The 24,096-nt window shown below is 42.4% G+C and overlaps 1 protein-coding gene across 1 annotated transcript in view; it reads left to right on the top strand.

Annotated features, from left to right (window-relative positions):
* LOC147624568 (acyl-CoA-binding domain-containing protein 6-like) overlaps window positions 1–15,743 on the top strand; it is a 45,083-nt gene extending 29,340 nt beyond the window's left edge. Inside the window, exons 5-18 of the mRNA XM_086819585.1 lie at window positions 3,090–3,308; window positions 3,413–3,490; window positions 3,635–3,745; window positions 3,919–3,985; window positions 4,074–4,135; window positions 4,221–4,360; window positions 4,544–4,670; window positions 5,371–5,485; window positions 13,607–13,695; window positions 14,072–14,155; window positions 14,256–14,468; window positions 14,571–14,723; window positions 14,962–15,021; window positions 15,308–15,743. Coding sequence (XP_086675711.1) covers window positions 3,090–3,308; window positions 3,413–3,490; window positions 3,635–3,745; window positions 3,919–3,985; window positions 4,074–4,135; window positions 4,221–4,360; window positions 4,544–4,670; window positions 5,371–5,485; window positions 13,607–13,695; window positions 14,072–14,155; window positions 14,256–14,468; window positions 14,571–14,723; window positions 14,962–15,021; window positions 15,308–15,496 — 1,707 coding nt within the window. The 3' untranslated portion in view covers window positions 15,497–15,743. The remainder of the gene's footprint in view (window positions 1–3,089; window positions 3,309–3,412; window positions 3,491–3,634; window positions 3,746–3,918; window positions 3,986–4,073; window positions 4,136–4,220; window positions 4,361–4,543; window positions 4,671–5,370; window positions 5,486–13,606; window positions 13,696–14,071; window positions 14,156–14,255; window positions 14,469–14,570; window positions 14,724–14,961; window positions 15,022–15,307) is intronic.
* Window positions 15,744–24,096: the final 8,353 nt, after the last annotated feature.

The following is a 24,096-nucleotide window of genomic DNA, read 5'->3' as shown; positions in this document are numbered from 1 at the left end:
GAATGTGCGTGGCTAGGTCTCTGTTTGACTTTGGAAAGTGCATTCACAATCCAAGGAACGTGCATGGCAACGTGCGCACGTGTGTGGCCAGGTCCCAGTTTGACTTGCAAACGTGCGCTCACAACTCAGGGAACGTGCATGGCTATCTTTTGCTGAGTATGTATGTATGTCAGTTTGATAGCTTTGCCAACTGCGGTGGTGGGATTTTGGGCCACGTGATGGTTCAGATTTTAGGCATTTTTATCATTATGGCTATTTATGGAAGGAATATTTTCTGAGCTTTTCTTAATGAGGATATTTTCCCCACTCAAACCTAGTGCGTTCGCAGGCTCTGTCGAGCACGCACGCAAGCAAACCAAAGCTGCTTTCACAATTTGGGCCAAAATAATCCAAGTTTAGTCTCTCTAATCCTTACTTAATGATGCATTTTTTGGGTTTTTGATTTGATATGAAGATTAATGCACTCTTAATCTACCTAATGACATGCTCAATGTAGCCTAATGGTGTCTCTATAAGGTTTAATGGTGAGATTAATGCCTAGAATGAACAAAAACTCAAAAACTTAGCAAATGCAAGAAGAAAGAGCTTGAATCAAAGGAAATGGAAGAGAATACGTAATTGCACACACGCAACTTGAGCTTGAAGGGTGGCTCCATGATCCATTGTACCAAGGTAATCAATTAAACAACAAAACATGAGTTAAGTAGTACCAACTAGTGGATTTGCATTCCAACCGGGCTCTGTCATCAATACTCCAATTGCAAAGTATAGCAAGGGAGTCCTAAGCTAGGGTGCTTCCCCGGTAGCGACGCCAAGGATGTTCACAGATTCGGGAACACTTGAGCCTTGCACAAGGGAGAGAAGAAGAGGAAGAATGCAAGGGTCTTGTCGGCTTGCATCTCTAGCTACTCTTGGTAGAGTGACCCTCTCTTATGGAGAGAGAGGGGTCCTCAACCTTGCCTTCCTCGTCGTGACCACAAGGGAGTGGGAGAGAGCTATGGAAAGCTCAATGTCTACCTCAATGCCTTGGTGAGTGAGTGCATGTGGGAGAAGGGGAGAGAAGGAGAGAGGGAGAGGAGATCTAGCATCATCACACTATCACTCACACACAATCCTCAAGCAAGCATGCATCAAAGAGAAGAGAGCACACAAGCAAGCATGCATCAAAGAGAAGAGAGCACACAAGCAATCATCAATCACAAGAGCAATCATTTACATTAAGTGCTTTGCGTAGTACAAAAAGTATGGCTCAAAAAGTGTTGCCGCACGTTCGGAGTAATGTTAGCTGATGTGGTTAACACCTAGGTACTGTGGACCTTACTGGATTTTGAAAAGGACTGGTGAGGTGGCCTATAAGCTAGAATACCTCCTAATGTGCAAGTTCATCTAGTTTTCTATGTGAGTAGACTCCAGGAGATCCGGAGCTCATCAGGAAGAGGCATCTTAGAAATAAGGTGATCCCTGAATATAACATTAAGTGGAAAGATAGGGTGGAGGAGGGATGGAGGCTAGTTTGAAACATCGGTTCCTTGACTTCATTAAGGAGTAAATGTCTGAGGGGAAGCAGGCTGATACAGGTTCAGGTTCCTTATTTTAAATCTATGTGTACTGGCTATTTACGACTGGATAGTTATTTATAGCAGCTAGATATAGGAAGTGCCACAATTGTCCGTTGCATTACACTATGTAAAGATAAAATTCCTAGCACTTGCCTTACATAATAACCAAGAGACTTGTTTTGTATCTATCACAATCACGCATGTCATTGAATCATAGCTAGCAGTCACAACTTACCTGATGACATATCACCAGTGCCTGTTCGTGCAGGCCCTCAACAAGACTACCTGTGATCACAATTGTCTTTTTGCAGTTAGATGTATGAAGTGTCACAATTGTCCATTGCATTACACATGTAAAGATAGAAATCCTAGCCCTTGCCTTACATAACCTTGACCTAACCTTATGACCTATGCTAAGGGTTCATAGACACGTACTTCGGTGTCTTTTTGAGTCTGTTATGAGTGTAGAGAAGGGCTATAAATTCTCTGCAAGTTTTTAAATCATTTTCAGGCCATGATTCTGATCTTTTATCTACAGTTGTATGATTTATCTCAATTCTTTATTACACTTTTCAAATTCTTCTAATGATTAGGTTGTTTTGGCACATGTAGAGTGTCATTAGATTCTCATTAGCCAAACTCAAGGTCTACTTAACTTGGTGGATTAGAGTAGCTTCTTTCATTTCATGTTGACCAGCAATGCATAGAAACCACGACCTCTATATCCAAGGCCTTGCCACCAGTGATGGTGGAGTTAATTTTTGTCAGGCACATGCATCAGCCCTACTTTTGACTTAGATACGTGTGTTGTGTCTGCTGGGGCACAGTAGGAGCATGCTGTTTGTGCGTAAAGAGAGAGCCCTCCTGAATGAATTTATGCTTGGAATGCACAAGGCTTAGATGAGGTGCATGCGTGTGAAGGATTGAGAGGCATTTGGTCTTCTAGAGTTTTATTGTTTTTTTTTTCCGGGGAAACTCGTGCCGGGGGGTGGTTATGGAATAGAACAAGCAAGTGAAGTGCATCCAAGCATGTGCAGCAGAGAGAGCTGTTTTGGAGCAGATTGGGCATTTAGAACAGCCCTGGGGCAGGCATTTTAGGTTCAGCCAGCATGGGGCTGGGGTTGTCACATAATTCATCCTGAACTGTTGAGTTAAAGCTGCTATTGAGCCTTGTTCCAATGCAATGGACTGGTATCCAAGTGTGTGGAAGCTTCCAGTTGGTCAGTCGGTCGAAGTTGTCAAGGTGTAGGCAATGCTCGTGTCAAATAAATGTTGGTTCTTGTTGAGTTGTGCGCGCTGGAGCACTGGCTTAGTTGATTGATATGAAAACGGAATTTTCTATTATTAGGTACGTCTTTGCAGAAGAATTAATTACAAGTAAAAAGTAAGTTTTATTTATGGTGTCTCTAAAGATGTACCATGGTGTCTTTGCACATGCTATTTAAAGTCATACTGTATTATCCATCAAGGACCTGAGTGTGTGAACCTCATAGAAAGCAGTAAAGGTTGTACATTATTGCTTGCTCACAGGAATCTCGAAGTTTAGAGGTCAAAGGAAGTCTAGAGGAAGGGTTGCCATTGTCAATACAGGCAGATCCACGGTCGGAACAAGTTAGCTCTTTGGAAAATGGAATTCTTGGTGAGACAGAGGACAAGGATGTTTTAGTTGAAGGGATAGCTGCAGTGACTACTCAGAATAAATGGGTGTCTCCTCAAGTATCTGGACGCCGGCCCTCACCACGGTATCAGGTAATGACAAAAACTGAAAGGAGTGGTGGGGCTATGACATGGAATGCATGCAGGGTTCTGGTTATCATGTATCTTTCCTTTTTTTTTTTGCACATGGGTTGCAGCATGCGGCAGAAATCATTCAGGACAAGATGTACATTGTTGGAGGCAATCATAATGGTCGGTACTTGAATGATGTCCAGGTATCATTCTTTTTGCAGCATTATTAGTCTATGTTTCACATTATATGCTTCTAGAGGGTGTCTTCAAATGATATGACACTACACAAATAGTGCAATTAGGCCAAAAAGTGGAATCATTTATACGGCTCCATTAGTTTAATGCAGATGTTGGACTTGAATACTTTGACGTGGTCAAAGGTGGAGCAGAAGTCTCCTCTTTCACCAGGAGAATTGGACACTCTTTCTTGGCTACCACCCTGTGCTGGTCATAGTCTGGTTTGTATACTCGATCTCTTATCGTTATTTTGTTTCTGGTGCTGTCGAAATCGGACGTGGTACACTTACCTGTTTTGATGTCTGAGTCCTACAATTTTGATGTAGAGAGTCATCACATTACGAATGCCTTTACTTTGCATGTGGGTGAAGCTAAGAGTTTACTATTCTTTTAGATTCAATGGGGCAGCAAGCTTCTTGCTGTTGCTGGACATTCAAAGGACCCCTCTGAGGCAGTTATAGGTGAATGCCACAAGCCATTCTTTTCACATCTACAGGCTTTTGGCTTTGCTTGTAGACTAGTGATATGAAAAGGCTTTTCTCAATGCAGTGCGTGCCTTTGATGTTGAGACAAGTTCGTGGTCTCTTTTGAAGTCATTTGGCAAGGCTCCGGTATGTGAATTGAAATTCCAGTTAATGTAGAGATCTCCTCCTCTATTTTGTAGCAGCTCTCTGAATCACAGGAACACTGTTGCAGATAGCACGAGGTGGACAATCAGTCACTTTAGTAGGCTCCAACCTTGTTATGTTTGGTGGAGAAGACTCGAAACGGCGCCTTTTGAATGATTTGAATATTCTTGATCTCGAAACAATGACTTGGGATGCTGTGGAGGCTGTGTAAGTTATAACTTACAGAATTGAACTTGGAGCAGATTTCTCTTACCTTATCATATCAATTATTAAGGGTTTATGATGTGGCCACACCCAACAAGAATTCTTCGTAAGAGGTTCTTTGACATTCTTTATGTTAACATATGCTAAATCTTACCTTGGGTATGGTTTCTTGCGCTGATCATGCAGAGGGACACTACCCACTCCTCGTTCTGATCACACAGCTACAGTTCAATCAGGTCGCTATCTCCTAGTATTTGGTGGCGGTTCACATTCCACATGTTTCAATGACCTTCATGTGCTTGACCTTGACAGTGTAAGTGGTTGAGATGAATGTATCATGAAGTGTGTGGGTCTCAATCCTTACCTTGGTTTACTTGTGCCAGTCTTTTGGAAAACATAGCTTCACAATGTGCATCTCTGAAGAAACAAAGTTTGCCATTACAGTTGAATACTATCATGCATATTGCGTCGCTCCAGTGGTGCATGTCTACCTGGGGGGGTTGGGACTGATCAAAGTGTGCCACTCACCTGTCACGCATCTCAATCTAGGAGTGGGTGTGGGTTAATCACTGGTGCATGGTTATTGACAGCAAATTTGTCTCCTCCTTATGCCATTTTGGGACAACCTTTTGTGTTGCCTATTGTGTCACGTCTTCTTCTATTTGAGACAGCTTGTAAACGTATTTGAATTTTGACTAAATATATAATAGTGACTTGAAAAGAATCAGGATATATTTCATGAGTCTTGTTAATTGTTTGAAACTATTAACATGCTGAGTTTTCTACCTATAGTTGTGTTGCATGTGGAAGCATTTTGGTTTAAACATTTGTAAAGATTTGAGTGGTTTAGGTATCATGATCAGCTTTACTAAGAGAGCTTGGAGCAGGAAATTGCTCATTTAGAAAGAAGAGAGAGGGAACACATACACAATACTTTAATGTTGATGTGATCTTTTCGTTATATTTTTACATGCTTTCTTATCTCTGACCTCAGAAAATTTGTGATATGACAGATGGAATGGTCTCAACCTCAACCACAAGGGGTCTTGCCAACCCCACGAGCAGGGCATGCGGGTGTTACAGTTGGAGATAGTTGGTATATAATTGGTGGTGGAGATAACAAGAGTGGTAATTTTCACTTTTGTGCTTGTTTGCATTTGTGTGTGTGCACACGCGCGTGCATGCTTGTGCGCTCCTTAGTGCATATGTGTGTGTGTGTGTGTGTGTGTGTGTGTGATATAGAGAGAGAGAGTTGTATTAAATGTCTTCAACCAATGGGTCTATGAGACCAAAAGTGATACAATAGTTTCCATGTAATCTCATCATGGTACAAAAGAAAACAAAGACTAGAGCTATGAGCTGGAAATGTCAAATCCGAGCCATATGATACATAATGGGATCATCATTATCATATATGGAGAGAAAGAGAGAGAGAGAGAGTTATATGAAACGCCTACAAAAGGCCAAATCGACCGAAATGTTACAATGTTTCCATGATATATCTCATCCTAGATGGTACAAAAATGAAATGAACTGAATGTAAAAGGGTAACAGCTCGGTACACCATCAATGATAGAGCTAAGTGATAGATGAGGTAACGTACAAAGCTCCTAAGGGTGCACCTCTCCTTGGTACTGGTCCACGTAGAAAATCGGCCATGGGGCAATCAAGGGTAGCTGCCAAGAGGCTGCCTAGGTCCACCGAGTCGGATGGCTGAGTGGAATGTCCTGTATCTGGATCTGTAGACTAGATGTTTGCCATGGGGGTGGGGGGCGCTTGGTGCACTGTAGTATTTCTGCTCGCTCCTGTGTGCCTCCTCTGGTCTGTCTCCAAGGGATGGCTCTGGCAGGTGAGTCAATGGTGCTCCTGTCCCCTCTATCTCTAAAGAAGTTGGTCATAGTCACCTGTCGGGAAAGGGGTGGCGCTTGAGGCCTCGGGCTTCTGGAGAGGATCCTTCGGTGTGTGCCCATCTCAAGTAGAAGCATACCAAGGCATCTCTGGTCTGGGAAGTCCATAATCATGGAGAGTGGACCAAAGCCCTCTCGGAAGAGGCAGTGGAATCTCCCCCGAGTCTCATAGTATATTGGGCACTATTGGGCATCGGCAGATATAGTGCTCCTCTGTCTCCACCTTTGTGTGGCATAATCTTCAAATCCTGTGCTCTCTTCATTTCTGTGGCTCTCCTAGTCTCTCTGTGTACACTGTAGGCAATGGGATGAGACTCTAATTTGGCCTACGGTGTAACGCAGGGACATGTGAAAGTGACAAAATTGATGAACTACTTGTACCAAACCCACTTAATCAACAAGCACAAATAATGAAAGAAAGTAAGATTCAGAGAAAAGAGAAAGGAGACCTCACTAAGAGGGGACCATGCCTCTTCCCCCTTCGCAGGAATTTGTTGAATCAAACCACGGGTACAAGTGTCTGAAAAGTGCCTTCCAAATGAAGAGGGAGTGCTCCAATATATAGGTTTGATGCTTCAATTCTCTAGAATGGAAAGAGTAAGCTCCAAATGACAAGTGGCTACTTTAATTGACAAGTGTTAGTTAAATTGACAAGTGTAAGGTGAAATGACAAGTGTAGGGACACTTGTCTCATTCTAGATGCCACATGTCTTAATTTAAGAGGTGATTCTTCCATAACCTTCTATGCTAAAAATATCCGAACTCATAAGGAATTTGACAAAGGTGCTTTAATAAGTGTTGATCCTTGCGAAAATCTGGAGGTTTTGACGCGAACGAAATTTCCATCAGAGTCTGCCAAACATAGGTTACGCAAAGCTTTGTATGGACTTAAGTAGGCTTCGAGAGCATGGTATGAGAAGATATATGCATACTTGGTTACACATGGATTTTTCAATAATCCAACAGAGAGCATCCTCTTATGTCAAGAACACAAAAGAAGATTTACTGGTCATCGTTTTATACGTTGATGACATGTTACATGCTACTCATAGGCCTCGATATTGACCAGATTTCAGCCTTCAAAGCTGAATGACAAGCATCTTTTGACGTGTCAGCTATGGGCCCGTTGCATTACTATTTGGGCATTCAGTTCTTACAACGGGATGATGGGATCATCATGATGCAATCCAGGTACATATGGAAACTACTTAAAAGGTTTAATCTTGAGGATTGTAAGCCTGTGTCTACACCAGTTGAGATAGGTGTGCCAGGCTTAGCATTTAGGATTTTGGAGAGCCTTTTGATCAGACTTTATATCAACAGGGTGTTGGATGCTTGATCTACTTATGCAATACGCAGTGAGACATTGAGAATGGCGTCTCACAGTTGAGTAGATACCATTGGTATCTTTACTGACAATTAGAGCGCATTGGCAGTTGCGAGGAACCTAGTGTTTCATGCTCGCTCTAAGCACATTGAGGTGCACTATCATTATGATAGAGAGAGACTCTCTGCAGGAGAGATCAGTTTGGTCTACATGTCTACACATGACAACATGGCAGATTTGTTCACGAAGGCTCTTCCTCTTGAGAAGTTCAAAGCTTTTGGCAAAGCTTTGGGCTTGTTGCCTTTTAGGGATTGATTAGTCATATTCCTATACATGTTCACATCATCACTCCAGGGGGGTTTGTAGACATTTATGTCACAGGTAGTGTATGTGTGTTGGTGTAGAGTTGCTAGGGTTAGGGTTAGGCACTTATGGAGGCTCATACAGATGCCATGGCTATGGATATGCAGACAACAGAGATAGAGTGAGTGAGAAGAGAAAGTACAATGCTAGAGAGAGAAAGAGTACACAACTGTAAGATGTGATGGTTGCTTGGTTATTTCAATGGAGTACAAGTACCTTTTATAAGTACAAAGGTTGCTTGGGTGACATCACGCGTATGTCATACTACACACAAATATCTAGATATTATTTGTGACTCCTCTAAGAGGTAGTTTACACACACACAAACGCATAAGCCTTCTAGAGGCTGCTCACACATAGGTAAGACCTTGATTTTCAACAATGCTCCCCTCAAGGGAATACCTCATATTGTGTCAAGGATAAATCTAGGTCATGGTTTCAGCACCTACGGGTCAAGGATAAATCACATGACTCTTAGTTTCACATGCTAGTAATGAGGTCCCTTGGGAGTAGTACACATAGGATCAGGTCAGTGATACAATTGAAAGAAAGAATACACAACTGAACACAACACAATACTCTTTTTTTTTTGAGACTTTAAAAGCCCGAGTCATGAGCAATAAAGTTGGCTTCTTGTGTGGAAGTCTCTGTTTCCTTGGTGATGTTGGTAGCTTCCTTTTTGTTGTAGCAGTACTTGTCATTGTGGTTGTTTTTGAAAGAAAGTGAAGCAAATAGATGTAGGCCCAGGTACAAGACCTGTAAATGCTGGAAACAAATGTTTATTGCTGAAAATTGAGCACGAGGGAGACCCGTAGGTGCTGTACAATGGTAAGAAGCAGCAGCAGTTGCTAATGACCTCAAGTGGATGCAAAAGAATGAGAGAAATGGGGGTCAGTCGTTATATACTCCCCTAGAGTGCTGGTCGGCCAGTTGTAGAAGGCTGACAGCAGACCAGTAGCATAAAATGCTAAAAAAAGTCTAAAAATGGTAGAAAAATGCTGAAAAATATCTGCTAAAATATGCTAATGCAGGGTCTCATAAAATGACCAGTACAAGCATGAAAAGGTGATGTAGACCCTCTGGAGATGATATAATCCAACAGTTTTTCCCACAATGTTTGCACGGCTTCTTTGAGTAATAGTCTTTTTCTGTATGGTTATATCTGCCACAGAGGGAACACTTTGCATCTTTGAAGTTCTTCTTTGTAAAGAAGGAGCTATCTCCTTGTATTGACTTGTTCTTGAACTTCTTTCTTCTTCTTTGAAGAAGTTGATGACTCCTTCCAAGGTGAGGTTTGGGAGATTCTTAAGTGTTGTGATGAGGTTTCCGTAGGAATCTTTCAGGCATTGATTTGATCAAGACTGCTACGGCCACATCCTCTTCCACCTTGGCTTTGAGTGCAGCAAACAACTGGTTCATTAGGGATTTCAACAGGTTCACATGAGCATCAAAGCTCTCATGTGACAGCATCATCAAACCATAGAACTCTATTTGCAGAGAGACTTTAGAGTTCTTACTTGTGCTCCAAAGAGTTTATCCAGTATTTCATAAGCTTCTTTAGATAGGTCTGTCCGACAACTTCATACATCATGTCACGGATCTCCCGACTGGGCTATGAGGCCAAAGGATTTTTGATCTCGGAGCTTCCAAGTTCTCTGGGTATCGCCTTCAGCATCAAGCATCTTATCCTCCCCCTCAATGATGTTAGTAGTCATCTCCTGTCTGTACATTACACCAGGGCCTCTGTTGTGGGTGTGCCCGCCCATTTTACGTGTTCACCCATTTTTTCTCACTTTCCATGTATTTTCCCATTTTTTCTGGGTGTGGGAGGGTTGTCGGCTGTCATCTTCTGTTGGCCGGTTGGTGGAGTTGCTACCCGACCCGGTTCAGTACTGGCCGATTGAGATTTTGCTGGCCGATTGTGTTTTTTACTGGTCGTGAGCATGTCTTGGCTATTGTCGGCCTGTTTTGGGCTGGCCGACCAACAGCCTGGGGCCATATAAAATGGCCCTTCCCCCCCACACTTGTTTTGTACCATTACCGGGATTTTCTAGTGTATATATAGAGTTTATACAACTTCTCTCTCCCTCTCTCATTTGCGTTTTGCTCTCTACAACAGTTGTCTTCATTTCCACTGTGCATTCTGACATGGTATCAGAGCCCCAGGTGGCTTGAAGCTTGGAGACAGTGGGACCTCGAGGGTTTGCTGATTTGTGGTGCTGACTGGAGATTGCTTGGGCTATTTGGGACTTGGAGATCGGGTAGAAGGAGGTAAACACCGTTGGACAGCCACCTTGCATACTATTTGCAGTCTCTTCTTCATTTTTTTTCCCACCCACCCTCCCTTCACAAGACCTTGTGAACCCTTGAGATGGCAGACTGGCTTGAGATGGCTGAGAAGCACATGAAGATCTCTACACTCCCCACGTTCCCGGTGGACCGATAGTTGGACGGGAACAACTACGGCATATGGAAGGTAATGATGGAGTCGATGGCAAAGGAGGGAAGCATTCCTCTTGTGTTCTTTACGTCCCCCCACTTGGTTTCATCTATTGTCAGTGCATGAGGTTTGCAAGACTGGCTTCCGGGTGGAGTTTGAGGAGCATTCTGTTGCTCCGGGACAAAGAAATAGGCCAGGTTGTATGGGAAGACGGAGTGGAGAACGGTATCTACAAACTCTCAGCACTCTCCTCTTTGACAGGCACTTAGATCGGTGACTTGTGGCACTTCCGTTTTGGCCACTTGAATGTGGATGCGCTGCGGCGGGCTTTCTAGGACCAAATGGTGCATGGCTTGCCAGATGCTGGCAGCAGGCAGGGACGCTGTAGTTCTGGCATTCATGGTAAGCAGCACATGGAATCTTTTCCGAAGCAGGCTTCCAAGCGGGCTTCAAAACCTTTGGAGTTGATACACACTGACTTGTGTGGACCAATGCAGACCCCATCCTTGGGAGGTTCTTTGTATTTTATACTGCTTGTTGATGATTGTAGCAGATTCACATGGATTTATTTCCTTTCCCGAAAGGACCAAGCTTTTGCTCGGTTCAAGGAGTGGCATGTGATGGTGGAGAAAGAGTCTGGATTGCAGATAAAGACTCTTTGGGCTGACAAAGGAGGAGAGTTTTCTTCCAATGCGTTTGTGCGGAACATGGCATCAAGGGGGAGCTGGCCAATACAGGTTTGCCTTCAGAGAATGGAGTCGTTGAGTGAAAGAACCGGACTGTGGTGGAGATGGCGAGGACAATGTTGGAGCATTGTGCTCTTCCTCGTCCACTTTGGGGAGAGGCTGTGGCCATGGGTGTCCATATCCTCAACTGATCTCCGACGACTTTAGTACTAAAGATGACTCCATTTGAGGCTTATTTTGGCAGGAAACCAGATGTCTCCCAGTTCCATGTGATTGGGAGTGATGCCTATGTTCACATTCCAAAGAAGCAGAGGGGGAAAAGCTTGACTTGAAGTCCCAGAAGCTTGTATTTGTGGGATATAACTCTCTTTCCAAAGGATATAGGTTGTATGATCCGGAGCAGAACGAGGTTGTTGTCAGGAGAGATGTTGTTTTTGATGAGCATGTTTTGGCTTCCATTGTCGATGAGCCGCCACTTCTTGGAGACCCAAATGAGTCTAATGATGATTCCCAGTCTATTGTTCTAGCTGGATAGCCTCGGTCAGTTGTAGAGGTTGAGATCGCGGCTAGAGATGAGCCCCTGCAATAGCAAGAGGCTCCGCGTTCTGTTCGATTACCTAGGTGGTTGTTAGACACCCTTCGAGAGCTAGGTGTTACGGAGCTTCCCTCTGAGTGGACCACAGAGAACGGACATCGAAGATCGCATAGATTTCGTGACAAAAGTCATTCAACGGAGCTCTTACAGGTTAACTATGCTTTGATGTCTTGTATCATGTGGGGCAAAGAGCCCACTTCGGTGAAGGAAGCTCTTTCTCAGAAAGCCATGCAAGTGGAACTAGATGCCTTGGGAGTTGGTTTCGAGGCCGTCAAAACGGTCAGTCATTGGTGTCAAGTGGGTCTGTAATACCAAGTATACGTCAGAGGGGTCGGTGGACAAACACAAAGCTAGATTTGTGGCTAAGGGTTATGCTCAGCGGCCTGGCATCGACCATGAGGATACCTTTTGCACCGACAGCGAGGATGATCACACGATTCGGACCGTTCTTGCCCTTGCCTCTTCTCAGCGGTGGCCCGTATATCAGATGGATGTAAAATCCGTGTTCCTTAATGGTGACTTGCAAGAGGAGGTGTACGTTGAGCAGCCTCTAGGCTTTGAGGTTCCAGGATCAAAGGCCACCCTTTTATAGGCTCTTGGCCGGTCATCGGGCGTCCACACTTGGGCGCCCGCCTATCCATACTTGGGTGCCCGCCCGTTAGTCTATCCCTAACTCAGCTCGTCAATCAACCTGCCTAGCTCCAAGCTTCCCCAAACCTCGAAGCTAGTCTTGTGTGCGTGTAGCACACGGTAGATACACACTGTGCACATGAGAAGGAGGCTCCCAGGGCTTGGAATCAGAAGATTGATTCCTTCTTTCTACGAACTGGATTTTAGAGATCAGTTGCAGAACCTAACTTGTTATCTCTTTCGGGAACGCGGTTTGGTCACGTTGATCCTCCTTTGTGGATGACCTCATTCTCATTGGCGGTCATGTGGAGCACATAGCAGTGACGAAGGCTGCCTTGTCCAAGGAGTTTGAGATGACCGACTTAGGCTTACACCACTTCTGCATGGGATTGGAGATCTGGCAGACCTGGTTGTGATCCAAAGAAATATGTGATGGAGTTTTGGGAAGCACCTCACTGGCTTTGTCTCACGTAGTACTGCCTTAGCAAGAGCTCTCTGTGATGGCAAAGCTCCAATAAATACATGCCCAAACATCTGTGGTCCTCATATAGCATGACCTTTGAGAGGGGGGTGAAACCGCCCTGGAAGAGAGAATGAAATCTTCCTCGGATCTCATAGTAGGGTGGGCAGAGAGAGAGAGAGAGAGAGAGAGAGAGAGAGAGAGAGAGAGAGATTTTATTAACGTCTTCCAAAAGACCGAACTCGGCCCATGAGACAAATCGGAGTACCTGTATGGGGTATCCTCTGTCATCCCAACAAAATGAAAAAGTACTGAACAAAAAAGCTGAATCTGGGTGTGCAGGGGATGGAGCTCTACTACTAGGAGAATGCAAAGCTATATGCATGGAGTATACAATCATGATATGCAACCTAGCTAGCTCCATCCTGTACCATACTGGGGGTATAAAATGGTATACATCAGTGAAGGGGGTGTCCACAGCTCCCTGAAGAACATGCCTGGGTGTGCTCTGAAGCGAGCCAGTCGCTCCGCACCCTCCCTGTGAAACTGAGCTTTGATCTCTGTCATCTCTCTCTGGTATAGGCGTGGTGTCCGAAAGCCAGGTGTCCTCTGTCTCCTGCGGGCTCTAAGTGTCTCTGCTCTCTGGAGAGTAATTCCCTGCCGTGTAGGGGCTGGGAGGGGGATGGATCTCTGAAAAAATGTAGTAATCTGTGTATGTCGCCCCCCCTCTGGAGCTGTCTGAGCCTGTAATAATGTCTCTCTGTGGCGCTGAGAGAGAGAGAGAGAGAGAGAGAGAGAGAGAGAGGCTTCACATGTATATAGCTGTATGTTGTTAAGACAGGTATTTCGGAGACCATGGTTTTGAACATGTCGACACTAGTGTGGTCCGTAGCTGCTTCAGTAGAGGGAAGAACACCAATTGCAAGTGAAGTAAGTTTTATGATCTGTATAGCTCATGTTGATTCAAACCTTTGTTTTCTGTACAGGCTGAACATTTTTGAGTTTGTCTTCATGTTATGTAGCATGCTTTTAAGTGCATCAAAGAACAAAGGATTCATTTAAAAAAGATAGAGAGAATGAACATTCTTCATATTATGTAGCACGTTTTTAAGTGCATTTATAGAACAAACAAAGGAAAGGGTGTGTGTGCGTACACAGACACATGCATGCAGGCTGGCATCTTCTTTTGAGTCATTTGTCTCTAGGCATGCAGGTGATTCAATGGAAAAATATGCAGTTCTTTAAGCACATGGTCTTTTTCTTTGGTGGAAGAGAAAATTGTAAATTTTTTTGGTTCGTTTTCCAGGGGCTCAGTGTGGTCTCCACCATTAGGAATGGTGAAGAGGTCCTTATTGCCTTTGGGGGTTACAATGGTCGCTATAGCAATGAGGTGCAGACTCAGTGCTTTTTCTTACTACTTGCAGCTGAAATCATTGCATAATCCCGTTTCTTCATTGAACATGTCGAAACCTTAACCGTTCTATTTGCAGGTTTATGTTATGAAGACAAATCAGAAGGCCAAGTCACAACCAAAATATGTTGAATCACCAGCAGCTGCTGCAGCTGCTGCAGCTGTTAAAGCTGCTTATACTACTCCTCAGATACCTTCTGCAAATGGTAATAATGGACTCCATTTGCAAGATTCGTTGCAAGAGAACCGAGTAAAAGAAATTGTGATGGACATTCCAAAGTCTAAAAATATGGTAATACTCATCATCTTGGTAGTTATCAGTCACAGGCACCTACTTTTTGTGCTAATGCCCTTCATGCAGCAGGATAACATGTTTAGAATTTCTGTTTACCAGAGCCATGCATATGAAGAAATCAGGGAGCAGTTGGCTCTAGCATCAAGAGCTAGTGTGGATCTGGAAGCAGCTGTCTCGACGCTGCAAGCTGAGAATGCCCGCCTGAAACATGAGCTTGGGGTGGCTCAATCCTTAAATTCAGAGCTTTCAACGGTTTGTTGTTCCAGACATTTCCACTTTCTACCTCTTAAGCATGGATGCACTGTTCATAATCTCTTACTTTTGTCTCGGCTGAAGTTTCTTTGGTATTTGACAGGCAAGTATTAGTGTCTTTACAGACAGATATCTTGCCCTCGACAAGGGGTGATCTCCCCCATCTGATGGGCAGGGGATCTGCCTGTAAAGACCCTTAGAATGGGCAAAGTGTCACTAAAACTGCTCTCTGTGGCAGGAATTGCATTCTGTGCGTGGACAGCTGGATGATGAACAGTCTAGATGCTTTCGGTTGGAGGTATTTAATTTATTAAAAATCCTTTAGATACTCTGTCAAGAAAGAACCACTTTCAACACAATTCATTACATTACACAATATGAGTGCAGCATCAGGGTTTTGCTACTGCAGATGGGATTGGTTTCCTAGGACTACTGCAGGATGAGAGTAAGAATGAGAGTGATCTGTTGATAGTGAGAGATGAAAATCTTGCAGGCTTGGAATGGTAGTAACCATTGTGTAAAGGAGAGAATAGAGCCTTGCATGTGTAGGAGTTGGAATGATGTGAACAATGTATTTTTTGCAGGTTGATTTGGCAGAACTACGGCAGAAGCTGCATTCTATGGAGGCATTGCAGAAGGAGTTGGAGTTGCTGCGCCGTCAAAAGGCTGCAGCAGATCAGGCAGCTGCCACTGCAGTGCAGAAGCAGTCTTCGGCAGGTGTATGGGGTTGGCTAGCTGGGAGCCCTCCTAATGGAAAGCCTGTGGAGACCTAAATCTGGCTCTATTATAGTTAATAACGAAGAGGTGCTTTTTATTCTAATACCTTCTAGGACGACATTTCTTACCTTGTGGTGGTGAGGTCTCTGTGGTTCTCTTTGTAGAATTTTTGCGCTAGATGTATGTGAATATAATATTGATTTTGGGTAAAGTGGTGGCAGCTTGGGATCCTATTTATATACACTTTGTAAATAAAATATGCTGAAATGCAATTGAACTTCCGTGAGGAGGTTTCCAGGTTGTGATCGCTGTTCCATTGTAAAATCTCACCCCCCCAAAACCCCTCCGGTCCTCTCCCTGCTGAAGCCTTCTGTTAAACCTTCACATTTACATGGATATCTTATTGTTGATGAGTATGGTAGAATGTCCTTGACAACAAATGTTGTTGGTTGAACACGGTTGTAAGTGAAACAGGCATTCTTCTCCATTCCTGCATTTCTAGTTAGGCTCTTTACAGACAAATCCCAGCCCATCCAACGGGCAAAGGGACTTGGACAGAGGATCGCTGTTCAGCGGTCAGGATGGGCGCTTCTTTACGCAGGCTGCATTAAAAAAGCATGGAAAACTATTGCGTAGTAGCACGGATGGTGACTAAGTTGTGAAGGCGGCAACAATATTTTTGTGTTGCGTGAGGTGATCCTGGCTTCAATTTAAGTGGGATGCAGTTCGGCAACGTAGCTTATTAGTGTACCACAGGAGTACCAGCAATGGCATCATGATGTGGAGGGCATTCTGGTGGAGCAGCTGCGACACTATTATTTGGAGGGCGACATCATGACCTAAGAAGCTCAAGAAGGAGCTTGAAGATTTCAAAAGGTCATAGCAAGAGGACGCGGCCGTGGCAGCGCTGAGGAAGGAGATCGAGCAGCTCAAGGCCAAAGATACCGAGACAAGTCCATGGTGCCCGGTATGTAGTTCCCAAGGCTATCTTCCAAGTGATTGTCCCAAGAAGAAATATTGCTCATTTTGCTCAAAGGCGGGCCATGAGGACAAGGAATGTTACTACCTCAAGGGACTCTGACTTATGCAATAACTTGAGCAAGGTGCCAGATTGGGCTATTTAGATGGGATCGGGTGCTTTGCTTCGGAAGTGCAGGCCTCGATTGGACATGGTGATTTGTTAGCAGAAAGTGGCAGAGGTTGGTGGCGTTAATGCCAGTGGTGAAGGTGGTGTTTTGAGTGAAATTGTGATGTCTGGTCGACTGCAGTCGATGGTCAGAAGGCTAGTTGAGGACGACTATGGAGAAGGTGCTGAAATTTGAAGCCTTGAGAGGTTTTGCAAAAGCTGAAGCTGCATATAATTTTTGCTGATTGTGCTACCGTTTTTTGGAAGCTATAATGCGGGTGTTTGAGCATTTAACTGCATGATCAGCTTGCAGTCAAGGCTACGTGAGGTGCTGCTTGCTTGAAAGCTAGTATTGGAGGATTGAGGAGTCGGCCTTTGTTTTCCCGGAAAGAAAGAAATTTCCATTAGTTACAAATCAAGTAGCCAAAGACTAGATGTACATGCCAGAACTGTCAAAAGAGGTGAAGCTTAATAGCTTGGAAAGGTGGTTCCCTTAATGACTGGCTGCTCTGAAGAGAGAAACTACCTCATACAATGGGGGGCCGGGGAGGAGGGGGAAGCCAAGCAGGAGGCTTGCAATGCCAAGTGACCTTGTTTCCCATAAGAGAGAGCGGCTGAAACACTTCAAGTAAGAATCCACCTACTTGTGTGTCTTATCCAAGAGCGGCAACTCACCTTTGATAGCTCGAGAAGCACACCCATAGCATTGTTACATTGCACACAAATCAATGTAACCACGAGGGAAACGAATAGGGGTTCAACTAGCACTCACCACCCAACCATAGACTCCAAATTGCATACAATGGTAAGCTACCCACCGAGCTAGACACTGGCACAACCTTGGCAAGCTTGCACCCACAAGGCATGCGTGTCACATGTCGCACACCCTAGCTCTCACGAGTGTCACTTGCATGGCTAACCACTAGTTGGAACCCGTAGGATTTTTTGATCGCAAGGTAGAGCTTCCGAACTGGAACTCATTGCAAGTGAGTCATAATTCCAAATTTTTAGCTTCAATGACCACCAATTCACACTGCTATAAGCACTATCCACTTGGCCTTTATGTCCACACATGGAATACCATTCTTTCCCTCCTAATGAGAGAAAAACTCGGAGACGAACTCTGGATATTGGCGTTGAAGTGAAGCAATGTTCTTCCAAGAAATGTCTTTAGTATCATAATACTTCCTTCCATTTAATAGCTGCTCAGAAATTGTCATGTTTGTAAGGGTCCGTTCCTTGCAAATGGGCAAGCAAGTTTTGTCTTCATCAAATAAATCCTATAGACTTGCCAACACACAATCCATGGGCACTCAAAAGCTCAATTCGCCTAGCCTTTTCAACCCCAAGAGCCTCGTCCACAAATCTCCACCCCGCCCCTCGACTTTGTCGCCAAACGAAGGGGCCGTGCCACAAATGTCAGAGCTTATAGAGTCACTCAAAGACAACCTCAAGGGTAAGCTCACAAATCTAGCCAAATGGGCTAATCACTATAAAACCCTCTTTTGGGGTGCTGACCGATAAACATATGTAAGTCCTCACCCACAAGAGGACCAAAAAAAAGAAAAAGAAAAAGAGAAGAAAAACGAGTCTCTAGGTGATTAGGAATGCCTAGGTGATAAGGATCACGGGCACACCTTTTGCCCTTGTCCATGCACAACACTTGCAACTCTCACAGGGTTGTGTTATATGCGCACACATTGCACAAAGCTTCATCATTGACAGCCATCTAGGCACATCTTTGGATGGGGGACCATGGAGGGCGCGAGCTTGGGCGATGGTACAACCCATCACTTGGATCTTCTTAATCACTCCTGCTTCGTCCAAATAACTGTGCTTCATGCTTAATCCATCTTATCCATAACTTTTTCTTATGCTCAATACCTACGGACCCTCGCCATCAACTACCACTCCTATCAACATAGGATTCCAATCCCATGAAGTACAACGACAGAAGAAGACTAATCACTCAAAGAAAAAGAGAGAAAACCGACTCCCAATAAATCAACATCCATGGGAGCCAAGATATCCATTAAGGTATCTTGATGAAGATGCTAGAGCTACATGTACATCATGCCATCGAATATAACAGCTCAGAGCGCAAGCAGTTTCCGTGCGAGTTACTCCTTGTCCCTTCGGAATTCCCTCCTCGCCACTTGCTTCCTAACACCATTGTTTTACTAACCCCTCAATCACACCACCACCTACCACTTGGATACTGGTCATTAAGGATTTTGTGCTAGTCTACTGATTCAAGTACTTTGACACCTCTCAAGAGGATGTACACCTGCAATGGTGACAAAAGAACCACCAAAAAATAAAATAAATAGTACTACTGCACACATACAAGAAAACAAATTCATAAGAGCCTATATGACTAGGTGGATACGTAATTGCCAGTACTCCACAAACTTCTTTCCATCTTACTATAACTCTCCCATCCCCTCTCATTTCCAGAGAGACAGGAGAACCAACCAAGTGCAACACCTCAACAATCTCTTACTGATCACGATGCGATCGAGTTTAGGAAGCGGAGTATGTTAACCACATATTGATTAACACATTTCTACGACAACTATGTCAGCACACTTATGTAATGGATGCTCGCACTATATTGTAAATCAGGTCATTTGATAAAGGAAACGCTCTAAAGATACTCCCAAGTATAGAGCTTCGAAGGACAGATAAAAGGATCTTGGTCAGTTGGGCAAACTATACAGAAAAGCCTCGGGTCACTTACTCTCGGGCGGCCTAGTGGAAGCCTCGGGACACTTACTCTTGGGCGGGCCTAGTGGAAAAAGGCTTGGAATTATAAAAGCTAATTTCTCTCGTTTGTAACTTGTTCTTCCATTTGTGCAATAGTAGTGGAGTGTTCTCTCTCCCTCTTTCTTGTAACTCTAATCTAGCATGTGTGGTGTGCTTAGGATCAGGGTTTGGGAGTGATTAGTGCTAATCACTTGTTCTCTCTTGCTTTCCTCTTGCTTTTTCTATCACGGGATCTAAATTTCTAGGGAGATAGAAATCAAATAAAATTGCAAGAATTGATTTAAATTCAAACAATTCATCAAACATCACATGACCATGATCAAAATATTCAAAAATACATGAAAATACTTTGCTCACAAAGATTCGGCTCCAAGATTGGGTGCAATCATCCCCCCTCATGTGTGTATGGTCTATTTTCTCCCACACATGAGTATTTACGAGATAATTTATTCCAATTTAGACCATAGCCTCCAAAAATACAAAAAGAGTGCTTTTCTTGCACCACTCTCTTATCTTCAAAAATAGAGTGCCTATACATTGAGGCTTGGGTTTAAAGCATATCACGCTTTACTAAATATTAAAGATCAAGTCTATGCTTGATAAACTATGGCTTTTATAAAATAAATCAAAATGTGCACAAGCTAGCACAAGTATATACAAAGCTTGTTTACAAAAATGGTGTGCCAAGTAATAAGTTTGTGCGACTTCTCCTCAATTCTCAGAATCCTCTTTACTTATAAAATAACCAACAATAAATTGGTGAAATAAATATTTTATAAGCATACAAACCATCATCACATACATGTTTGCTAGGCGTAAGTAACCCGAAAATCACCCCTACATATGAACCAACTGAAACAAACATTGGAGACCCCAAGCATACGTCAATATCCACCAAACGTATTAATATTTATAATGGTATCACCCATGATATTAACATAATTTGGTATGACGCAAAGATAATCCAAGCGTTCCCGAATTATCTAAGAGAGTAGAATAATATTTTTAAGAGGGCTTAAAATATATTCCCATAACATTTCCTCGTGCTTGAGTTTGTAATTGCCCTCAATTGTCGGTTTGTTGAAAAGAACGGAGGATGTCACGGAAAGCACGAAAATATTTTTCAGGCACCCATTTTGCATCTTCACGAGGATGATTTTGCATATACAATTTCGAAAGGTGCTCGACTAGTAGTTGAATGAGGAGTATTATTGTAAGAAAATTGGAGAAGATGAATGTGGGCAACATAGGCTCTAAGTAGATCTAAGATAGTGTTGTTAGCAACCTCAGTTTGTCTATTTGTTTCCGGATGGAAAGCTGTTAAGAAATCTACTTTAGTGCCTAAGTTGGAGAATAATGTGATCCAAAAATTACTACAAAATCTTGATTCTCTGTCAGAAACAATGACTTTGGGCAAGCCGTGATGTACAAAGATTTGTTTGATAAATATATTTGCGGCTTGTTGAGAAGTCAAAGTTTTCTTACAAGGTAAGAAGTATGCTTTCTTACTTAAACAGTCAATTATAGTCCAAACCATATCATTATGACTCGATGTAGTAGGTAAAGCTGTGAGGTAAAGCTGTGATGAAATCCATGGATATTTGTTCCCAACAAGTGTCATTAGGAATTGGTAGGGGGGTAAGGAGGCTTTGTGTTTTACCTTTGTAGCTTTTAATCTTCTGACAAACACAGCATTCAACCATAAATTTTGCTATATCTTATTTGAGATGTCATTATGAGTTTTTAGTTATGCCATTCGGTTTGACTAATGCTCCTGCTACTTTTTCAACAGAATGATGAATAGGATATTCTTGAAATATCAAAACTTTGTTATAGTGTTTTCCAATGATATCTTAGTTTTCAGTAAGAATCGTCAAGAATATAAAAAACATTTGGAAAAAGTATTCTTTGACTGAACTTCTTAAGAAAGCCAGACATTTTGATTGGACTAGTCGACAGGATCATTCTTTTGACTGAACTTAAGAAAGCATTGATCCATGCACCAGTTCTTACATTACCAGATTTTCAACTACCGTTCTTCGTTATAGTTACTGATGCTAGTGAACAAGGCTTTGATGTTGTTCTCATGCAAGATGGACATCTAATTGCTTATGAAAGTTGTAAGCTTAAACCTATGACAAAGAATTAGCTACAATTGTCCATGCTTTAAGACTTTGGAAACATTATTAATTAAGAATCTGAATTCTTAATTAAGACAGACCAACAAAGCATTCATCATTTAATGACTCAACCATTGATATCAACAAAGCATTCATCATTTAATGACTCAACCATTGATTTCTGATCGACATATCAAATGGGCTTCGTTTATCCAAAGTTTCCAACCCATGATTCAATATCAACCAGGCAAAGAAAATTTTATGGCCAATGCTTTAAGTAGATGTCCCAGTATTCACAACATATCTGTTATTCAAAGTCAGCAATTAAGTCCTATGAGAGAATCCTATAAAACAGACCCAATTTTTTCTGAAATTTGGACTAAGCTTAGAGACAATAATTTAAGTTTGTCTAGCAAGTCATCTACTCGAGGTATTGGATATCGATTCTTAACAGTAATTTTGTTTAGTGCATGATAATCGATACACAATCGATATGTACCATTCTTCTTTTTAATGAGAAGAACTGGAGCACCAAATGGAGAACTAGTGGGTTGAATCAATTCCTTATCTAATAGTTCTTTAACTTGTCTTTGGATTTCCTTTTGTTCAAGCATGTTAACTCTATAAGGAGCTTTACATGATGGCAGTGAGCTACTAGGGATTATTTCAATTTTATGGTCTTTTGGACGAGGTCTTGGTGGTAAGCCAGGTGGTAAGTCATCTATGAAGCAATTAGAGAATTTAGAGATGAAAGGGTCATGAGACATTTGATTTGGAGTCATCCTCAGCAGTAAGCTGGTTGACAAAAATAAAAAATGTCTTCTCCTTTTTTCGTACAGCTCTTTTTGCTTGAGTATGAGTAAAAAATGGGCCTAATTCACCTTGGTTTTGGCATTGAAGATAAATTTCTTGCTCATATTTTATTAACCACATGGTATGGGTGTCATAGTCAATATGGGGGTTATGCTCATGTCTCCATGGCATACCTAAGATGACATCCACACCTTGTAAAGGTGCCACTAGGAATGTTCTCTTTTCCTTTAGTGAACCCATTTGTAATTCTAAATCTCTAACCTCCTTGGTGCAGTTGTACTTAGTGCCTTAAAATGCAACTTTAACTTTGTAACTAGAGTATGATACATCTAGGTTAATGCTTTCTCAGAAATGAAATCATGCGAACTACCATCATCATGCAATTTAGAAATTGATTTTCCTTTTATTTTTTATTGAATTTTCAATAAAGCATGAATTGGAAACTTACCTAGATTTGAATAGTCGGGATCAGAGTTACCCTCTTGCTTGAAAGAATCTTTGTCGTCTTCTTCAATAATGTTGAGTTGAGCCGTCGATGTAGAATTCTTCTTTTTGTCAAGGTAATCTTGCACGAGGTGTCCTTCCTTATGACAATTGTAGCATCTGAAGATTCGATTCTTTGGTTGTCCATTTGAAGGTTTGTTGTTGTCCTTTCGAATACCTCCTTTAGCCATATCTTTATCCTTTTGCATCCTGGATTTATTAAAAGTACTAGCAAGGAGGAAGATATAGTAGATTTTGTAAAAGATTTATCCTGAATCTTGAAATATCTAGATACAGCTGTTTTATGTTCTGAATTTAGGGCAAGATCCATAGCAGGCTAAGGTCATGTGGATGAAACATGTTAACGTTGTCAGCCCTAATGGTAGACTTAAGTCCTGCAATGAATTTTCTATGTTGCTCTTTTTCCTTGACTTTTTTAATTACTTGAACCTGTAAAAGGATATCCCAAAACTTATCGATATAAGCTTGGACGTTCTCTTTATCAATCTGGCGTAGCGCGTCCCATCGTTGACGTGCTTTAGCTTTGTACTGCGATGGTAGAAAATATTTCTTTAAGAGTTTTTGAAACTCTTTCCATGATGTTGAAAGTTGATGTTTACCTTGCTTAATCATGTTCCACCATAAAACCTCACTTTTAATTAAATTATTACAAGCACATTTAATTTTATCTTTTTTGGAGAACTTCTCGCCAGAGAAATAGTCATCTAGTTGGCTAATCCAAGCAATGAGAACTCGTGCATCCTTCTTGCCATCATAATTTTGGAAAGTGAATGCCTTTCAGCTGATTCATGAGTCTTTCTTAGAATTTTGAGCACGCAATGTAGCTTTAATAGTGCGTCTAACTTGATCACATTCCTCCTCATCCAAGTTGGAAGAATTAGAAGCCTCGCGTTTGCATTTGGTACGCTTGACTTGATGCTCTATTTTGCGTCAGAGTTCTCGTTCATTAGCAATTTGTTCTTGAAGCGCTGAGATTTGTTCTTGAACCGTGGACGGAATGGGTAAAGCAGCCATTGCAACTAAATTAAGACACAGAGTTTTAGCTTATAAATCAGTCACGAAATGATGGGTTCAATTCCATCCTCTAAAAGATTTGAGATTTTTGAATTTCTTTTTGAATTGTTGCCTTTTGTGGGAAGTGATGAGTTCTCTCGAAAAGTTTTTCTTTTGAAGTAACGAGGATAGGATTTTTAAAACCTTTTAGCAAAAACTTGCTTTAAAGAAGCTATGGGTTTTCTCTCTTCTATAAGAGAAATTATGAAGTTTTCTCTCTTTGAATTTTGGGTCATAAGAATGCACTAAAAAGAGAGAGATGGATGAGATAAGG

Source organism: Cibotium barometz, chromosome 25 (assembly GCF_041138505.1).
Source record: "Cibotium barometz isolate CiBa-2024 chromosome 25, ASM4113850v1, whole genome shotgun sequence".
NCBI classification, from domain to species: domain Eukaryota; kingdom Viridiplantae; phylum Streptophyta; class Polypodiopsida; order Cyatheales; family Cibotiaceae; genus Cibotium; species Cibotium barometz.
This window is presented reverse-complemented; position numbering and strand designations above follow the sequence as displayed.